This window comes from Balaenoptera musculus, chromosome X, assembly GCF_009873245.2.
Source record: "Balaenoptera musculus isolate JJ_BM4_2016_0621 chromosome X, mBalMus1.pri.v3, whole genome shotgun sequence".
Classification (NCBI taxonomy): domain Eukaryota; kingdom Metazoa; phylum Chordata; class Mammalia; order Artiodactyla; family Balaenopteridae; genus Balaenoptera; species Balaenoptera musculus.
Genome location: NC_045806.1, coordinates 89,856,443 through 89,877,452, shown reverse-complemented (window position 1 = coordinate 89,877,452; position 21,010 = coordinate 89,856,443). Strand labels below are relative to the sequence as shown.

General features: G+C 39.7%; 1 protein-coding gene across 2 annotated transcripts in view; it reads right to left on the bottom strand.

The window, feature by feature from the left end:
• RNF128 (ring finger protein 128) overlaps nt 1-21,010 on the bottom strand; it is a 102,660-nt gene that overhangs the window by 41,860 nt on the left and 39,790 nt on the right. Inside the window, exon 1 of one of the 2 annotated variants that reach the window (XM_036840837.1) lies at nt 20,104-20,827. The exons of the other annotated variant lie outside the window; for it this stretch is intronic. Within the exon in view, the coding sequence (XP_036696732.1) occupies nt 20,104-20,596 (493 nt within the window). The 5' untranslated portion in view covers nt 20,597-20,827. Of the gene's footprint in view, nt 1-20,103; nt 20,828-21,010 lie in introns of those variants that run through there. 2 annotated transcript variants of the gene reach the window in all.

The window sequence follows — 21,010 nt, the reverse complement described above, 5'->3', positions numbered from 1 at the left end:
ATTTTAATATTAACATGTCAAAATGGAAAATAGTCTAAAATATTTTACAATATATGAAATATCCTAAGCATATGGATGGCATACTTACAGCACCTTGGCATTCAAACACAAAATACAAGGAGGTGAGGAAAGCTGTTCTAGTATCTATTTCAACCAGTTTTCCACTTTTAATATTAGAAAGAAGTATTCACAATGAGTGACTTACAAATAATAAGGGCAATTGAAAGCCAAAGTAGCTCTTCTAAAAATAAGCTCACGTTCAATACTGCCCAACATTCTGATGATACAATGGGGTCACCACTTCTGAATTCACTTATATCTGGAATGAACAAGATCTAGGTGTGACGAATTCCAACATAATTCTCTAACAAACATTTCCTCCATTAGAAAATCTGGAACCAATTCAAGTGAACTTCTAAATATTCGTTTTGCCCACAGTAGCTTTTAAAGGTTCAGTTCCCCCCCACCCACTCCCTCATAGCCCAAACTCTTTGAGCAACTGGGGAAGGTCAATGTATTTCAAAGAGGGATATCAAAGCTCCCCAGACCAAGCAGTCCTAAGTGGGATTTTTTTAAACCAGTAAAAAAAAAAAAAAATTATCTAAACTTTTAAGCCAGACTAGCCTCTCTTTATTCAAGTTCCTGTTTTGTGACAACTTGTTTTTTTGCCCCCTTTTGGTTATTGCCAGTCACCAATGAACCAAATTTAGTTTCTTAAATTGACTGCTTCATAGCAGCTCTCTGGATGAAAAAAAAAATAGTTTTATCACTGCACCTCAACAAACAAATATGCAAATGATTTAAAAGTATCTGGAAATATATGTCTGTGGTTTACTGGGAACCAGACAAATCAGTACTGCACATCCCTTTAATATGTTATGCTCCTAACTAGCCTTTAGGTAAATTCTAGTCCATAGCAGAATATGAAATAGGCATTAGTACAGGTTGCCTGTTGGTTAAAGCAATGGTTCTTAACTTTTTGTACTGTTACAAGTCATCTTTTTGAGGGGGTGGTGGTGGCAGTGGAGATGACCAAAATCACCTTGTATTATTAGCATCCTTTTAAGCCAACAAATGAAAGCCAACAAATGAAACAGAAGCACATGGGTAGTTCAGCAAGTTGCCTTTCTTTCTGTCCTGTGCCCCCAGGTTTTGAAGGTAATACTACACTAGGGAATGGGTCACAGATTGATATGGCACCAAAAAAATCTCAGGAGCTGGAACCCTCAGGAAACAGCATATTAAAGACACTAGGAAATTAGAAACCATGCTGTTCCAAAGGTCACAGATACATAATTTGTGGATGACATGTCATATTCACAGATAAACAACTCTTAGAATTATTATTAAAAAACCTAGTCCTGCCAGGCCTCTTCTGATTTCCACAAGTGGTAATGTTTAGCACATTGTTAAGAACCCAAGGGCTAGATCAGCATTTCTCCAAGTTTCTAGACTTGGGACTCCTTTATACTCTTTAAAGTTATTGAAGACTCCAAAGAACTTTTGTTTATGTAGATTATTTCTATTCATATTAATCATATTAGAAATTAACAGAGAAATTTTACATTTATTTATTCATTCATTTAAAATAACGGCTGTAAATATGTTAATGTAATTAACTTTTTTTAATCAAAAATAACTATTTTCCAAAAAAATGTAATAAGAGTGGCATTGTCGGGGGCTTCCCTGGTGGCGCAGTGGTTGAGAATCTGCCTGCCAATGCAGGGGACACGGGTTCGAGCCCTGGTCTGGGAAGATGCCACATGCCACGGAGTAACTAAGCCCGTGAGCCACAATTACTGAGCCTGCGCGTCTGGAGCCTGTGCTCCGCAACAAGAGAGGCCGCGATAATGAGAGGCCCGCGCACCACGATGAAGAGTGGCCCACACTTGCCGCAACTAGAGAAAGCCCTCGCACAGAAACGAAGACCCAACACAGCCAAAAATAAATAAATAAATAAATAAAATTAAAAAAAAAAAAAGAGTGGCATTGTCATTTGTGTAAACCTCTTTAATGTCAGATTTAATAGAAGACAGTTGGATCTTCATATCTGCTTCTGCATTAGATCTACCGTGAACTGTTTTTCTGGTTGAAGTATATGAAGGTAAATCTGTACTCACACAGATATGTAATTAGAAGATTGAGGAGTGTTTAATAGGTCTTCCAAATACCCAAGGCTGAATAACCATTGTTTGTCAGTAGTTCTTTCAAGTTAAAAAGGAGTTGCTTGGAGAAAACAGCTAGTTCAGCTCACAACTCAGTCATACAAGTGCTTTGTGCCTACTTCCCATTTCACCACACAGAATAGGCAAAAAAAAAAAAAAAGTTGTGTATGACAGAGTAGAGATTTAATAAAATTACTTATTCTTACTGCTACGTCAAGGACATTCCTGAGTGAAACTGGCATTTTCTTTTTTTTTTTTTAATTAATTAATTTATTTATTTACTTTTGGCTGTGTTGGGTCTCCGTTTCTGTGCTAGGGCTTTCTCTAGTTGCGGCAAGCGGGGGCCACTCTTCATCGCGGTGTGCGGGCCTCTCACTATCGAGGCCTCTCTTGTTGCGGAGCACAGGCTCCAGACGCGCAGGCTCAGTAGTTGTGGCTCACGGGCCTAGTCGCTCCGCGGCATGTGGGATCTTCCCAGACCAGGGCTCGAACCCATGTTCCCTGCATTGGCAGGCAGATTCTCAACCACTGCAACACCAGGGAAGCCCGGCATTTTCTTTTTACTGTAAATGCATGGAGGTATAGTATACAACATAGTTTGGTGTTTCTGTCTTAACTGGTGCTAAGGTGCCAGCAGCTTTTCCCCACCGTTGCTTTTATACCATCCTTGTAAATGTTAACACAGTGAATTCTGCAAATAATGTCTATGTATTACTGTGAAAATAGTTTTGACCTCATGGGCCCCTGAAAGAATCTCAGGGACCAGTGCTCCCAGATCATATTTTGAAAACTGTCGGGCTAGATCAATGATCCTCAAACTTTAATATGCATGAGAATTACCTGGGAAACTTGTTAAAACATTGAACTCCCTGGGCCCCATTCCCTAATTCAGTATGTCTGGGGTGGGGCTTGGAAATCTACAGTTTAACAAGTTCTGTGGGTTCTTTTGCTGCATGTGGTCTGTGGCCCATACTTTCAGAAGTATTGGGCTGGAGTTTGATTATAGTTTGATGTTATGGTCAAGGAGTTTCAAGATAGTGGTCCAGTCACTCTAGCCAGATCAATGCCAATCCTTTACCCTGCATAGAAAAACTCTGCCAATAAACTTATTTTTTGAAAATTAGCCATATAATAAACAGGCCCATTTCTTTTCTGTTATAATACTGCTTCATTGTCACCATTGTCTCTCACCAAAATCACTGTAACAACCTCCTAACTGGTTTCCACGCCACCAGTCTCAGTCTTCCAATTCATTCCCCTTACAGCTACTGGATAAATTTTTCTAAATGGGAAAAATGTTCATATAATTCCTTTGCCAAAGGCCTTTAAAGAGCTCTTTGCCAAAGGCCCTTAACTGGTCTCCATAAAGCTCTGTAGCTTTACTCACCTACAGAATAAAGTTCAACCTCCTTTTATAAGATCCTGACGCATCTGCGTTAGATAGGTTTTACACTGTCCAAAGGCCTTTAAAGAGTTCTTTGCCAAAGGCCCTTAACTGATCTCCATAAAGCTCTGTAGCTATATTCACCTACAGAATAAAGTTCAACCTCCTTTTATAAGATCCTGACGCATCTGCGTTAGATAGGTTTTACACTGTCTAGTGCAGGCTTCCCTTGAGGTTATCTGGTTAACTTGAGTTTCACTAAACTATGGATTCTTTCACGTTAGGGACTGGATCTTTCACCACTGTAACTACAATGTCTAACAGAGTGCCTGGCATGTAACACATGTCAAATAAATATTTGATGAATGCAATTTTAAGTGTGCTATATTTAGTGGTAATTTGAATCTTGATTGAATCTGAAAACAGATTCATCCTTTAAAGATAATTGTGGTGAACAGAGTCTAAGATGCGCCTCCTCCCTGCATTCAAAGATGGCATTTCTTCAAGACTGTTTGCTTATAAGCAAAGACATATTATCTATACACGGGTAACAAATTAAATACTAATCCTACTCTGCAAACCCTGGGTTTAGTGTGACGCTTACTGCTACAGTGCAGATCCCACTGAAATCACCATACTGCCAGAACAGCACTAATGGTGGCAATAATCCCTCTCCAGCCTGGGGTTTGAGTCCACTGCAGTTTCACACTTACATTCAGGAGCTAGGATGGATGCCATTTTAGCCCCAAGTTCAAGTTGGAACCCAGTTATCCTGGTTCACTAGGAGACTGGTTGTTTGGGCACTTATGAGGAAGTTCAGAGGACATAAAAGAGAAGTCTTGAAGCAGTTGGAACAGGTTGAGTGTTTATACAACCTTAAATTTGTGCTGATACTGAGGAAAAGAAAATAATAAGATATGCTATTGCCAGGCCAGGCAGAAATTGTAGTATGTATGTTATTTGATTAATAGGGTATTCTGTAATTGTATTAAAATGTTCATGCTAAAGTTTTCTATTGTCATAGCTTTTGTTTTGGAGTAGTAAGGTTTCTAGAAACCAAATTCAACATTTGTTGTTGCTATTTATTAATGTTTCCTGCAGGAATGCTAGTCAGTAAACTCCACAGCATCAATGTATTCAACCCTTTGGGATAATAAATTGCACGATATCCAGAGCTATTCAGAATCTGATAAGACTATTTAATGGCTCAAGGTAAAGCAATTACTGACTAACAATATACACACAACAGGTTAAAAATAATCAGATCTCTGTTAGACAGTAAAAAAGATAAACAGGAGATTTAGGGGTTTCGGGGAAAGAAAACTTACGCAAATGAATGTTGGAAATTATGGTGCTCTTTTGTCCTTGTAGTCATTGGTTCTGTTTTCCTGTAATGTGAGACCTTGGGAAGGAGAATTCCACTGAATAAATTGCTGCTGTATCCAGGGGGGAAAAATGAGCACAAAACCAGGCCATAGCCTAGGCATAAAATAAAATTCTGACATGGCCTCCATCATGCCACTTTACTCTCAAATTTTCAGATCAGGTGAAACTAGTACAAGAATGTATGGACCTAGAGACTGTCATACAGAGTGAAGTAAGTCAGAAAGAGAAAAACAAATACTGTATGCTAACACATATATATGGAATCTAAAAAAAAAAAAAAAGTCACGAAGAACCTAGGGGCAAGACGGGAATAAAGACACAGACCTACTAGAGAATGGACTTGAGGATATGGGGAGGGGGAAGGGTAAGCTGGGACGAAGTGAGAGAGTGGCACGGACATATATACACTACCAAATGTAAAATAGATAGCTAGTGGGAAGCAGCCGCATAGCACAGGGAGATCAGCTTGGTGCTTTGTGACCACCTAGAGGGGTGGGATAGGGAGGGTGGGAGGGAGGGAGACGCAAGAGGGAAGAGATATGGGGACATATGTATATGTATAACTGATTCACTTTGTTATAAAGCAGAAACTAACACACCACTGTAAAGCAATTATACCCCAATAAAGACATTAATTAAAAAAAATATTTAAAAATATTTTAAAAAAGAATGTATGGAAGGGAAATGTACTCTGAACCTTAAATATTGCCGAACTCTAGAGTGTGACATTTTTATGTAGGTCTAAAAGCCCTACCTATATTGATATTTGAGTGCCAAACTAAAATATCATTATTAGCCCCCCGCCCCCTCCAAAAAAAAGGCAATATAGGCTGAAAATGTAAGCTAGATGGAAAGGGCCAGGTCATTGTTTATCTTTAGCTACTTCCTGTTCACCCTTCTCCTACTACAACATCTAGCCACAGGGCTGGTCATAAAGGGGTGTTCAAACTTTTGCTGAAACTGGAAGCTCTTTTTGTGTGCATTCTCTTCAGGTATAGTTTGTAATAGGGGAATTAGATTGGAAATTGCATTAATCATTAAAATTAGGAAGAGCATTATGTTGAGATATAGGATATTCATTTTGACCTTGCCACAAGAACCCAAGGGTGCAAAAGTTATAGACATCCAATTAGTGTTCTATTAGGTATCCGAATTAGAGAAAAAGAGAATTTGGTATGCCTCTACAGAAATTTTGGTACCGCTCAGTATAAAAAATTCATAAATAAGAACATTCTACTAACTGAGAATATTAAATTTCCTCCTGTATTAAGTATTACAAAAGCTAAGTTCTGTACTAAGGCCTGTACACTAATTTATAAAAACAAACACAAACCTGTCTCATTTGTGTTTTTATCCTTTCACAATAAATTGTTTCTGAAAGTCAATAAGGAGAATAAGCCTAGCCTGTGGAACTACACTTTGAAGTCACATTAACCTGATATAAAAGGTACCATATTGGACTTCCCTGGCGGTCTAGTGATTAAGAGTCTGCACTTCCAAGGCAGGGGGCACGGGTTTGATCCCTGGTCAGGGAACTAAGATCCCACATGCCGTATGGTGTGGCCAAAAAAAAAAAAAAAAGGTACCATATTAGTACCAAGAAACGTAACTTAAATGTTTATCATCACGATTGAAAACATTCTGTTCTTATCATAGTGAGATAACTGGTCTAGTGATCCTTGACAGAACTTTGATACAGTTAAAGCATGAGGCCAGTCTAAGAGAGAGAGACAGACAGGGGTGGGGAGGGAGAGAGAGAGGAAAGAAGTTGTCAAGTACATGGCAATCAGTGTTTTCCAAATTATATTTCAGATGTTAAGTATTTTGAAAGAAAAATGATTCTATAGATAAATAAGTTTAGAAAATAATGCATTGAACAAAGTTAAAGTGTTTATTTAGATGCATTTAGACTTCTCAGAGGCTCTGAGAAGCCCTGCAGTGATATACATTGCCAATCTCCAAGACAGGGCTATACATGAGGGTGAGGAGGTGGCTAAGCTATTCTTTAATGATCCAGGCTACGTACTAAGTGCTTTATATATTATCTAATTTAGTCCTCACAATAACCTTATGAAATAGGTACAATTATCATCCCCCATTCAATAGATGAGTCTTAAAGAGGTTAATTTGGCTAAGGTCACAAAGCTATTACATGACAGAGTTGGGATTCAAGTAAAAATCTACCTGATTCCTAAGTTCTCCATCTTCACCACTTTGCCATCAAAAGGTCCAAAGCCATTTCTATTGTTAGAGCATAACATCTTGATTTTAAGGTCCTGCTGCTAATTAAAATGGAAATACACAGGGGAGAAGGACAAGAGTTGTTTCAGTTTCTTGATTATGTGATCTCTACCTGCATTTCTCAGAAACTGCCAGAAAAATAGCAATTTGGATGTCATAGTTTTTTTTCCTACTTCTACATAGAAAACAATTACATATTTCAAAATGTGGTAGTGAACAGCTATAATAACCAAAGGTGAAATATTATGCTTAGTAAAAAAATTGTTAACAAAAGGTTCAAGAGAACTAACATTTACAAAATACCCACCACAGGCTAAACACTTTATTTACAGTATCATAGAAAATGCGCATTATTATCCCCCCTTTTATGATCAAGATAAGTCCAGGTCAACAACTTGCCCAAGATCATATATTTATTAATCGGCAGGGCTGGAATTCAAGAAAAGCAGTCTGACTCAAGGACACCTGTTTTTCCATTGTAATATGCTACCTCCCAATTTCAAATGGAACACATTCACCTTTGGTACAATAGGTTGAAATAAAAATAGAGCAATCATGTAGCTTTCCTTACCATCAAAGGATAATCTCTTAGTTTTTAATCAGGTTACTCAAGGTAAGTCAATTTCCTTGTCTTGTTTGCCAGTTCAACCAAAAGGCATCAGCCAGATAGGAGCAGCAAGATGGGTGGAGGGTTGAGGGCTAGGGCAAGAGAGGTGACTGGTGCTTTTGCATGGGCCAGTTTCAGTTTCTTTTACACATCCTGCTTGTCTTGCCAAGATGAAATGATGGTGGTGGAAAACCAAAATTTGAAACACTCCTACAACTCAAAGCACTTTGGAACTGTGTTAAGTATAGGTTGCTTGTAGATCTATGAATGAAAACCTCACTCAGTATAATCACACTTTTCTAGCCTTCATGTGAATGACTGTTGAAATCCTCTAAAATGAGAAAAGATGTACTGACTTGGAAATCTGTTAATGGCTAAGCCACAAGTCAAAATTATGTTCTTAAAACTTTTGGGAACATTACAAACCCTATTAAAATAAGCCAACTTCTGGGATCATCATAGGTTAGGAAAACAAAATGCGGAGCCCTTAAGGTGAAACGCATGGAAAAGGTGAGGTACAGATTTGGTCAACATTACAAAGAAACTGAATAAGTAGAGAAAACTCTCTAAACCAGCATGATTGGGGAAAACATAATAAACTATACTTAATGGAGCTATCATTACGAACAGTAACCACAACAGAAACACTGACGGGTTGTGTTTCAAAAATTAATTTGTAAGGAACCTCCATACCCTTCTCCATAGTGGCTGTATCAATTTACATTCCCACCAACAGTGCAAGAGGGTTCCCTTTTCTCCATACCCTCTCCAGCATTTATTGTTTGTAGATTTTTTGATGATGGCCATTCTGACCAGTGTGAGATGATATCTCATTGTAGTTTTGATTTGCATTTCTCTAATGATTAATGATGTTGAGCATTCTTTCATGTGTTTGTTGGCAATCTCTATATTTCTTTGGAGAAATGTCTATTTAGATCTTCTGCCCATTTTTGGATTGGGTTGTTTGTTTTTTTGATATTGAGCTGCATGAAGAACCTAGGGGCAAGACGGGAATAAAGACACAGACCTACTAGAGAATGGACTTGAGGATACGGGGAGGGGGAAGGGTAAGCTGGGACAAAGTGAGAGAGTGGCATGGACATATATACACTACCAAATGTAAAATGGATAGCTAGTGGGAAGCAGCCGCATAGCACAGGGAGATCAGCTTGGTGCTTTGTGACCACCTAGAGGGGTGAGATAGGGAGGGTGGGAGGGAGGGAGACGCAAGAGGGAGGAGATATGGGGATATATGTATACGTATAGCTGATTCACCTTGTTATACAGCAGAAACTAACACAACATTGTAAAGCAATTATAGTCCAATAAAGATGTTAAAAATTTAAAAAAAATTTTAAAAATATTCATTTGTAAATGAGTTGTTTGGAACTAGAGACAATACATTTTCCCATAGCAATGTTGGTAAACAGTGTTTGAGCTCCCAAATGAGCCCACAGACTATTTCCATGTGAAATGCTTGGAGGACTAAAAACTTCAAAGCAAATAAAAATTATTATTTAACCCATATTTGTAATAAAACTTCTCAGAAAAAAATCACAGAAATACTTAAAGCAAAAAACAAACAAACAAACAAAACAAAAAACATTTAAAATATTTTAAATAGTGGGACATAAGAAAAATGCATATTTAATCAGGAGGATTACATGGTTAATGGGAAGTTTCTGTGGAGACTGTGGGACTGAGTTATGGACACATTCAAGGTCGTTAGATATTGAAAGCACTGGCTGCTTATAATGTTTAATTTCGCTTCAAAAGAAATGGCATCACATAGAAAGAAGCTCAAATTTTTTTGAAAAGGAAGATGGGGTTCAGCGAGAGAGAGAGGTGGGGGGAATATCTAAGGTACAATTAATTAAGCTATGAAAGGCAAAGGAAGTGGGTATAAAAGTAGGACACAAAATGTATCCTAAGAGAAAAAGAAGTGGTACAGAAGCTACCCTTGAATTTGACAGTTCCTTGTGCAAACCACCAACTTGTGGAGTTTCACATAGCACAATAGTATTTCAAGGGAAATGCCAATTTTGAAAACAAGTACAGAAGGTCCCCAACTTATGATGGTTTGACTTACGATATGTGTGGTATGATACTCTCTCATGATGCTGGGCAGTAGCAGTCAGCCACGTGACCAATACACTTACCACCATTCTGTACCCGGACAACCATTCTGTTTTTCACTTTCAGTACAGTGTTCAATAAATTACATGAGATATTCAATACTTTATTATCAAATAGGCCCAACTGTAGGCTAATATAAATGTTCTGAGCACGTTTAAGGTAGGCCAAGCTAAGCTATGATGTTAGGTAGGTTAAGGTGTATTAAATGCATTCTCGACTTACAATATTTTCAACTTATGATTGGTTTATCAGGAAGTAACCCCATCATAAGTTGAGGAAGATCTGCAATTCAATTTTAATGATGTGTTAAATGCAATTTTGATTGAGCTTGTATGTTCTGCATATCATTAATGAAGTGTAAAATAAGAACACCATGATTCTCCTCTGCCCTTATTCTCACGAAATCTCTTCCTCTTTTCTAGGATGACAAAAGCTATTGTCATCAGATGAACTCAGTGTGTCATGGGTTAAAACTGCCAATATATTGGATTCTTCTTCCTAAGCTGTTAAATTTAGCACTAATCTTAAAAGTATTGAATAGAATAGATATTGAAGGGGGCTAGTGAAGGGAAGCAGGCCTCTTATGGGAAACAAACAAACAAACAACCAAACCAAGAAAGGTGAGTTATGTGTAAGGGGGGAAAGAAAAAAAACACCAATCGTGATACAAAAGGAAGAGAAGAGAACTATTCCATATTAAAATAGAAAAAGTCATTCTTTAAAGTTCTGTAGTGTTCAAGGCTCATTTTACATATGAAGAAACCAGTTAGTGTTAACAAGAAAGGACCACACTAACAATTATGTGAGTTAGATATATTCAAAAGACCAAAGTAATTCTTCTTTAAATTCTCATAATAGTCAGTAAACCATTTCTATTATAAGGTATGCTTCGTTCCTGTTGTTGTGAAGGTCACATTATTAACGCTTTCTTTAGGATTTATCAACACTATAGGAGTATTTTGGATTTTTTAAAATACCTAATTTTTTCTGATTACAAGTATAAAACATATTCATTATAGGAAATTCAGAAAATACAGACAAATAATAATGACGAGAACAATAATCACCTATAATTCCACCAACCAGATATAACCAAGGTTAACATTTTGGTGTATTTTCCTTTCAAAAACTAAGACTTTTTAGTTGCAGGCAGCATTTAACTAAGCTACTTCAACATTTTATCTAAAATGATAATGATTAATATCTTGAGGGAAACATACACACACATCCCAAGTGAGTTCAAGCACCATCTTCTTTCAAAAAAGGTCAGGGCTTCCCTGGTGGCGCAGTGGTTAAGAATCTGCCTGCCAATGCAGGGGACACGGGTTCGAGCCCTGGTCTGGGAAGATCCCACATGCCGCGGAGCAACGAGGCCCGTGAGCCACAATTACTGAGCCTGCGCGTCTGGAGCCTGTGCTCCACAACGGGGAGGCCGCGACAGTGAGAGGACCCCGCACCGCGATGAAGAGTGGCCCCCACTTGCCGCAACTAAAGAAAGCCCTCGCACAGAAACGAAGACCCAACACAGCCATAAATAAATAAACAAATACTTTAAAAAAAAAGGTCAAAATAAATAGGGTTAAACTTCAAAATCACTGATTTGTATCTAACTTGAGCATTCAAGCATTAAAACCAAGTAAAGCACGACTAGGTTCTGAACCCACAGCCTCCATCAAGTCAGGCATGAATCACCAAACCTTCTTTTCGGAAGAAATCAATATTGTAACAAGCCTATGGGTAAATTCAAGCAATAATTATATTGTCATGATATCTAGAAAGACATACATACATACAGCTGAAAAAGACAGAACAAGAAATGGAAAAATAACAAAGAGTCCTTGTGCTCTGCTTTGCCCATAGGGCTCCAAAGTGGGGTGTTAACAGCAAAATGTGGCAACTCTAAACTGGCTTAATAACTGTGTCAAAAAGTCCATGGGGACTTCCTTGGTGGTGCAGTAGTTAAGAATCCACCTGCCTGTGGAGAAAAGGGAACCCTCCTGCACTGTTGGTGGGAATGTAAATTGATATAGCCACTATGGAAAACAGTATGGAGGTTCCTTAAGAAACTAAAAATAGAACTACCATACGACCCAGCAATCCCACTACTGGGCATATACCCTGAGAAAACCGTAATTCAAAAAGAGTCATGTACCACAATGTTCACTGCAGCTCTATTTACAATAGCCAGGACATGGAAGCAACCTAAGTGTCCATCAACAGATGAATGGATAAAGAAGATGTGGCATATATATATACAATGGAATATTACTCAGCCATAAAAGAAACGAAATTGAGTTATTTGTAGTGAGGTGGATGGACCTAGAGTCAGTCATACAGAGTGAAGTAAGTCAGAAAGAGAAAAACAAATACCATATGCTAACACATATATATGGAATCTAAAAAAAAAAAAACAGTCATGAAGAACCTAGGGGCAGGATGGGAATAAAGACACAGACCTAATAGAGAATGGACCTGAGGACACGGGGAGGGGGACGGGTAAACTGTGACAAAGTGAGAGAGTGGCATGGACATATATACACTACCAAACGTAAAACCGATAGCTAGTGGGAAGCAGCCGCATAGCACAGGAAGATCAGCTCGGTGCTTTGTGACCACATAGAGGGGTGGGATAGGGAGGGTGGGAGGGAGGGAGACACAAGAGGGAAGAGATATGGGGATATATGTATATGTATAGCTGATTCACTTCGTTATAAAGCAGAAACTAACACACCATTGTAAAGCAATTATACTCCAATAAAGATGTTAAAAATAAATAAATAAATAAAAATAAAAGATCACTTGAAAAAAGAATCCACCTGCCAATGCAGGGGACATGGGTTTGATCCCTGGTCCGGGAAGATTCCACATGCCTCAGAGCAACTAAGCCCGTGTGCCACAACTACTGAGCCTGTGCTCTAGAGCCCGCAAGCCACAACTACTGAGCCCATGCGCCACAACTACTGAGCCCACGTGCCACGACTACTGAAGCCTGCACATCTGGAGCCCATGCTCTACAACAAGAGAAGCCGCCACAGTGAGAAACCCACGCACTGCAATGAAGAGTAGCCCCCGCTCGCCGCAACTACAGAAAGCCCGCGCTCAGCAACGAAGACCCAATGCAGCCAAAATAAATAAATTAATTAATTATTTTTAAAAAGTGCGTGTATTCTGTGCTTGGAAATAACTCCCTACAGTGTGTAGCTGAGGATCACCACAGTTAACTAGCTCCAATACAGTGAAGGATTTGTTTCTGTAGGTGACTGGGCTCCTACCACATGCTGCAAGAAGTCATTTCCTCAGGAGACAAAGTTGACAATTGTGCTGCTTCAAAGATTCTTCGTCTTGGGGCGCAAGGTAGTCTTCTGGGGTTCTGGTACTGTTCTGCTTCTTGAGCCAGGCGCTGGTTACACAGGTGTGCTTGCTTTGTGAAAATTCACTGAGCTATACGTTAATTATTTCTGTACCTATTTGGTATGTACATTATTCTTTGATGAAATTTACATATACAAAAAATTATTCACCCCTAGGCAGTATTTGTGGTACCCTATCAAGTAAACTTTGGGGAAAACCCCAACAATAGTTTACAGTTCAGTGGTCATCATGAATAAGAAAGGCCATTTTAGCCAATGAGGTGCTACTCAACCAAGCAACAAGGAAACTGGGCGCAAACCTCATTTGTAACAAAGACATCACCTATAGCAATATTATAGGAGAAGAGGAACTAAGGTACAAATGGTGATCAAACCTTTCAAAACACCAAGGCCACACACAATAGGCAATGAACATGGGTTAGACCAGATCATATTTATGGCTAGTAAGTATATTTTTATGTAAAGCTCTATGGGGCATATTTTTGTTTTAAATGTTCCAATTCACACCCCTCCCCGTCGCCATTTCTGCACTTCCTTTCTGCTGGTTAATGGAAGAGAAGCTCAATTCCCACCCCTCCAGTCAATGACCACCATCTTCAGCTTACAAGAGAACCCCCTCTCTATTTTTAATTACATGGGAAAATGCTTACAATAATAAGCAGGATGCAAAACTGTATATACAGTATATAATTATAATTCTTTAAATAATATATATGCAGAGCAAAGGAAGCAAATGACAAAAAAAAAAACCCAAATGCTAAAATGGTTATATTTATGGCTTTTTGTGTTTTCCTTTAAATTGTCTGTATTTTCTTAATACTACATTAATATTCATGAAAAAATAACCATTATGATAAAAGTAGGATACATGGAAAAAGAGACTAGAAGGAATATTAACGGTACCATCTCTGCATTGTGGAATTATACGTAGCTTTTATTTTTAGTTTTATACTTTTCTGTATTTTCCAAGTTTTCTGCAAGACGCATGGTTAAGTTTATAATCATAAAATAACTTAGAAAATATCTTTGGTACTCTCCTCTATTTCCTCCATTTAAGCCTGAGAACAGAGACTAAATGTGGCATTCTATATGAGACAACACACATCTTCCATGGACTGGGGGAAATAGTTCTTTATGTACTTAGAAAAACAATTCACCGATCAGGCTATATTTTTGTAAGGTTTTTATGTTATGGAATTCCACATTCATCAACATGTTCACTGGAAGCACTTTAATTGGAGACATAAGTTGAATGGTGTAAATCAAAGTTTTAAAACATCAAAAAAAAAATAGAACAGGGAAAGTTCAATGTAAATACTCACTGTCACTATTTCTTTGTTACCTAGGTCATTTTGCCATTAAAAACCCATAAACTGGCACATGATGGTGACCAACATAAAAATTAGGGCGTTTGCAATCTTGAAGTATTTGTACAATCTTAGTCCTCCTTATTTTCAGGCAAGAAGCACAGTACTTAGCATACAGTAGACCCTTGATAAATGTTCTATGAATTGAATTTCAATCCCCTTCTGTTACATATTTTTCTAGGGAATCATATGACCCTCTGGCATTGTTGTGTATTTAAGGCCACTCAACAAGCATTTCCAGAGCACATAAAGTATAAAGGTTCCTATGGGGAATATGACAATAATAAAACATTAAAATGATTACGATCCAGTAGGAAGGTAAAATATATAAACAAAAAACTACCAGCAAAATGGAGAAAGTATTATAAGAGATGGAGTTCTACGGGAGATAAGATAAGAGATTATTTTGTTTTTGGTGCGGGGGGCTGTGGTGGGAAGAGGAAAAGAAGGAATTACGAAAAGCTTCAAAGATGAGGAGGCATCTGTGCTGGGTTTTGAAGGATGGGTAAGGTTTTGACCAACAGAGCTGGTAAGAAAAGGGTACGTAGGCAAAAGCAGAAGTACGAGCAAAGGAATGATAATGGGAAAGGGTAGAGAACATGTTTAGGGATCAATAGGAGACAAGAAATACATAAAGCTTCACAAGTAGGTTGGGACTAGATCATTAAGAGTCTTATACGCCATGCTGAGAAACATAGTCTCAAATTTATAAGTAATGGGCTTTTGAGCAATGGCGTATGTATGACCAGAGCTGTGTTCTGGTGGTCACATGGAGGAAGAACCGAAGGGGAGAAGTGACTGGAGGCAGGGAGACCAATTAGGAGGCTAAGTATTTGTTCCCATGAGAAGACACAGGAACTGAAAGCAGTGTAAAAACAATTGTGAGGGAGAAGGGAACATATGTGAGAAGACTGAAAGTGATGGAAGCAACTGGACGTGGCAGATATTTACTGGAGGGAGAGTGTTGGGGGCCTGGGTATGAATGCAAGGAAGAAAAGGTATGAGGTGCATATGTTAATAAAATAACAGAAATGAAACAAAAGAGAGGCAAGAGAAGCAAGAGACTGCTTAGGAAAGAGTTTCAAAGGAGTGGTCAACAATATCAAATACAGTACTGCAGAGAGATCAAAAAGGATGCACGTGGAACAGATTCTGGAATGGTATTTTACGTTGGTAAATCATCACCACCCAATCTCTTCTCAACTTCTTTCGAGCCTATCATTCTACTAAAAAAGGTTCTTTTTGATGCCAACTTACTAGGGGGCAAAAAAAAAAAAACAGCCAACAACAACAAAAAACCCAACGAAGAATAAAAACTAAATGTCAAGTGGTTGAGAAGGGATAGGGTGGTAATAAATCAGTGGAAAATCCTATTCCAAAGTCCTTTGTGAATGGGAAGAAGATTGGTTACTTGAGGGAGAAGCAGTTACTTGAGAAAAGAATGACAAACATAGGTGGGCCAAAAGATCATTTTCTGGTAAAACAGTCAGTCTACTCAACTTATTCCTAAAGGGTTACAGTCAGATGTCAGGTAATATGGACCTTGAAGTACTCTAGGCTATTCATTTTCAAATTGTATACCACAAACATGCAAATCACTTTTCATTTTCCAAAATACATTTAACTATCTTAACTGTAATAAAGAAAAATTATAGTAGCTTCCTAAATGTCAGGCTCTATGCTAAACACTTTATCTGTAGTATCTCATTTAATCCCTTATCAGGTAAGTTTTTTAATATGCCCATCTTACACAGGAGAAAACTGAGACTTAGAGAAGTAAAATACTGGCCTAAGATTTTAAAAATATTAAGTGGTAGAGGGAGGGGGTTTGGGATTAACATATACACACTACTATATATAAAACATGTAACCAACAAGGACCTACTGTATAGCACACGGAACTATACTCAATATTTTACAATAACCTATGAGGGAAAAGAATCTATATATGTATATATATAACTGAATCACTGTGCTATACACCTGAAATTAACACAACATTGTAAATCAAGTATACTTCAATAAAAAAAAGAAAACCTAAAAAAAAAAAACCTGGCAGAGGCCATCTTCTTAATACACTCTAAGAGGTCTTTCAACAATGTATACAAGCAACTGTTTTATATAGCAAACTCTATCCCAGGGAAGACCACCAAATCATTAACTTAAATGGCTTGGTTCATTCACTTTTTTACAGCCCTCAGGAATAATGCTTCTCCTGCCATCCCTCTGAATATGTTTCAAGTTCTTGTAAATGCGTCATGGATTATGAAAGTGGAAGCTTTGCACAGGTCTTTCAATAAATTCATGCCTGCACATGTTGACTCAAGGAAAATTGTGTAAGGAAGTACTGACACCACTTCAACCCATGGGCTGTGCTCAATTAGAAAGCATGCAAGGCTCAGGCTCATCTGCTTGGCGAAAGGAGACTAGTTAGTTGTGCAATAACAAGAACATGCATAACGTGTCTCATCGTGACAACCATACATTTTAGACAGCTTTAGTGCTTACTCTGTTTTGGCTGCTTCTTATCTGATTTTCATATTTAAATAAGACATGAATAGTGATTAAACTGTGAAACCAAAATTTTCTCTGCATCTTCTTCCCAGTTTCTGGATCAATTTGAATGAAAAATATCCAGAGACTGCAGGATCATCTGTTAATAAAAATCTGTCATTTAAAATTTTTTATCTGTGTGAATCAGGATTTTCTGGAAGATAATATACAGAAATAAACGGCATGGGTTGCTGCAAGCCTACAGCTACCCTTTGGGAAAATTTGGTATCCATAAAAACAGCCTGATTTTTTTTAAAAAATAGCCTGATTTTCCTAATCGATTGCACTTAGATAGTGGAGTTTCTCTCCAATACACGAAAGTTTTAAAGCTACTGTTCTAAACCAGTTAGTTCTGTTACTTGAAACAAATGGGTCTTCATGGTCGCAGGACTGTGATAGGTGGGTGTGGATGATCAACACGAACTCCAACAAAGGACAGACAATTCAAGCATAGGCCCCTGTGAGAGGGGGTGAAGAAAGGTTTTGTAAACAAAGACCACAGCAATGGCTTTTCCACATTTGGTGGCCCTTGTAGGATTCATGGCAATATATATTGTTAATCAGCACATAAACTTCAGTCCTACCTCTTTGCCACTAAGATCCAAGAGAAATCGTTTTAGACCAGAGATTACAACAAACCCTGGGATTACTCTCAGGAATGAGCAAAGCAAACAACACAGCACTCTGCAAACAAATATTTAACAACATATGTGGATGAAATGCAAAGTGATTTTTCCCCTGTGTTGAAAAGTAGTTTCTCCAGGAGTTCAAGGAAGAAACGCGATTCCATTCCTCAAGTAACTAGCTAGTTCCTTCAGCTAGTTAGCCTAAGTGTAACATTGCTAGAGTCAGCATCTCAGATAATAATACATTTTTAAATTACATTTTTAAAGTATCAAAACACTTTTCTGAAAACTAAGACTCAGTAATGTTAAATAATCTGACCAAGGACACAAAGCTATTGTGTGGTAAATCCAGAATTTGATTCTCATTCTTGACTACAATGCGTTTGCTTTTCCTAGTACACCATACTGTCTCTCAATAAAGAATAAGTAAGATGTATGTAGAGTGCCTGGCACATAGTGGGAGCTCAACAAAATTAATTTTATTGTCCCCTAAAACTATCAGATAAATATAAGCTTATATACTTAACAGAAGTAGGATGAAAGCAGTCTAAATAGGAATTCTCTAACTAAAGAGTACTCTTCAATTCCAAATCATCTGTGCAAATGAATCTCATTGGGAGGAAGCAAAGTCAAACCCTTGCATTTAGGTAGCCAATTGAAATGTAAGGACTTTAAAATACATCAAGTCCTTATTCTTTGTTTCTATCAGCCTTTAAAAAGTAATTTCATTCTAATCAACGAATTATCAACCAAAAGAGATGCAGTTGCTCCTTTCTTTAATCAATATAAAATCTAAGAATCACAGCATTTTAGAGCTGGAAGGGAGTTCATCTAGTTCATTTTTTGTCACGATCTGCCAACCTGGCTTCCTCCTCCTGCCTCTATACTATCATTTGACCAGTGAGTAACTTGTACAAGGTTGTGAAGCTGGTAGAGGCAGAGAAGGGACTAAAAGAGCTAAAATCTCCTAAGTTCCAGTTCAGTGCTCTTTCCATTATACCACCCAGCCACTCAGTGCAAGTGCTCTCTAGGCAGGGCCAGACATACTGTTTTAGGAAAAACACAGAATCTCCAGTAGCTAAACAAGCAGATTCATCTCTCCAACAACTCTGAAAAGCTGATCCTACCACCTAACCTTTACAGAGGATGATGTGTTAAACTCTTTACCATCATTATTTCATTTCATCCTCAAGGTAAACCTGTAGGAGTGGTTCATTCTTAGTTCTTTCCCATTTGAGGAGGGAATCCAGGCTAGACTTCAAATAAGTTGCTCAAGGTCACAGGACTAGTAAGCAATGGAGCCGGAATTTAACCAAGGTCTGACTTGAGGCCCAGCTCTCAACAACTATGATATACTGCTATTACTATTACGTGTCTCTGCCTTTTTCTCCCCCAATTTTTTTTCTTTGTCTTTTGGGGCCTAGGATCACTATGTACATATGGTATGGATACCTAATCACAGATAGGGAGAAGGTTTCTGGAAGGATAACTGAAGAGGGAGAAACAGTAATCCACCTCATCTGCACAAATTTAAGACCTACCTGGATTACATTTTCCAAAGTCTAGGCCTTTGCTAGCCTCATGCATACACCTCTTCTTCTTTAATAACACTAATCACCTGTTTTGCCACCCTATATCCTAAATCAGATTTTTTCAAATGCAAAGGAAAGCCCTGATACCAAAAATCACTTGGGACCTGAGACCCCTGGGCAGAGAAGAACCCGACAGCTGAGCAAAGTTTCCACCAAAACTGGAATGAGGTTAGCAGGGCACAGTAACACAATCTTGTACCTGATACTAGGAAACATGCAGAGAAAACAGTGAGAGAGGAGGGAAAAAATCTGCTGCGGGCCTGAGGCTGTTAATCAGGACAAGACTGAGGAAGGGATTTCCAGGCAGGCTTCTTCCCAGTCATTTCAAAGCCAATGCCCACCACCAACCAATTAACCCAATGCAAATCACCCTCGTGAAACAGCAGGAAAAGACGACGCAAAGAGCCCAAACAGTCCTTCTCGAGTTGCCAGCCTCCTCACTCTGTTTTTACCCTTTTCCACCAGAGAGGCAAATTCTAAAGGATTTTTCCGCCCAACCCCCCGACGCAGGGTGAATCTCGGGGAAGAGAGGACCCTGCCCTCACTCGATGGGGACAGAAAGGACACTCGTTTTCCTTCGGAGCAAGGGGATAGGGGGAAGAGTACACTGAGGAAAATAAGGGAAAATGGCCTTGGCAGGGGTTTGATGGAGCGCAATTCGGTAGCCGCACTCACCCGGGTGAGACATGGGGATGACCTCATTGCGGGTCCCCGGGAAGTTAAAGATGACGGCTCCAGACGCCCCTCTCTCGTAAGCCAGATGGATCTTGTCTGCGAAGGTGCAACCCCCGCCGCGCTGGATGAGGGCCAACCAAGAGACTTGCACGCTGCTGCCCCAGTCCCCCGGGACCGTGGGCACCGTGAAATTCGTGTGCGGGTTACAGGCGTTCAGCGCCCCTGGTCCGTCGGGCGGTACCAGGACCCCAGCCACCGGCTCGAGCGGCGAATCCTGGCCGTACACGCCCTCCTCGCTCAGCTCCCACACGGTGCGGTTCACTCCGGTGTGCGGAACCCGCCAGGACACGTTGAGGTACGCGGTCCACACTGCTTCGGCTCCCCGGGAACCGGGGGCTTGCGGACTCAGAGCCAGCAGGAAGCACCAGGCCAGCAATCGGGAAAAGCCGCAGCCACCGCGGCAGGAGACCCCGGCCCCGGGCGGCGGCCCCATGGCGCGCGCGCTCTGCGGTTCCCTAGGGCCCCTGGCACGCGCCTTCCCGGCTCTCGGCGGGACCCCGGCCTTGGCCAGGTGCGCGCCAGGTGGGGAGGGGGCGGGGAGAGACTGGCACGCGCGGCGGGCTGGGTCGAAGCCGACAGGCACGTAACGTCGCTGGAGATGTTGCCGCAGATGCAGCTCTTCGGGGCTCCAGTCCTCTCCGCTACTGCCTTGGCCGCGTCGGGCTCCGGGGCTTTAGCGTGAAGCTCCGCCCAGCCGACTGGGGGTGGAGGCGGCTGGGAGGGAGGAAAGGACACTGCGGGATCCGCCTTTTAAAAGGGTAACAGGATGGGCAGGCATTAGAATAGGATCGGAGGCTGTGTGGTCAGGTGTGTCAAGTCGTTGTATGAAAAATGGACAGGCGAGGAA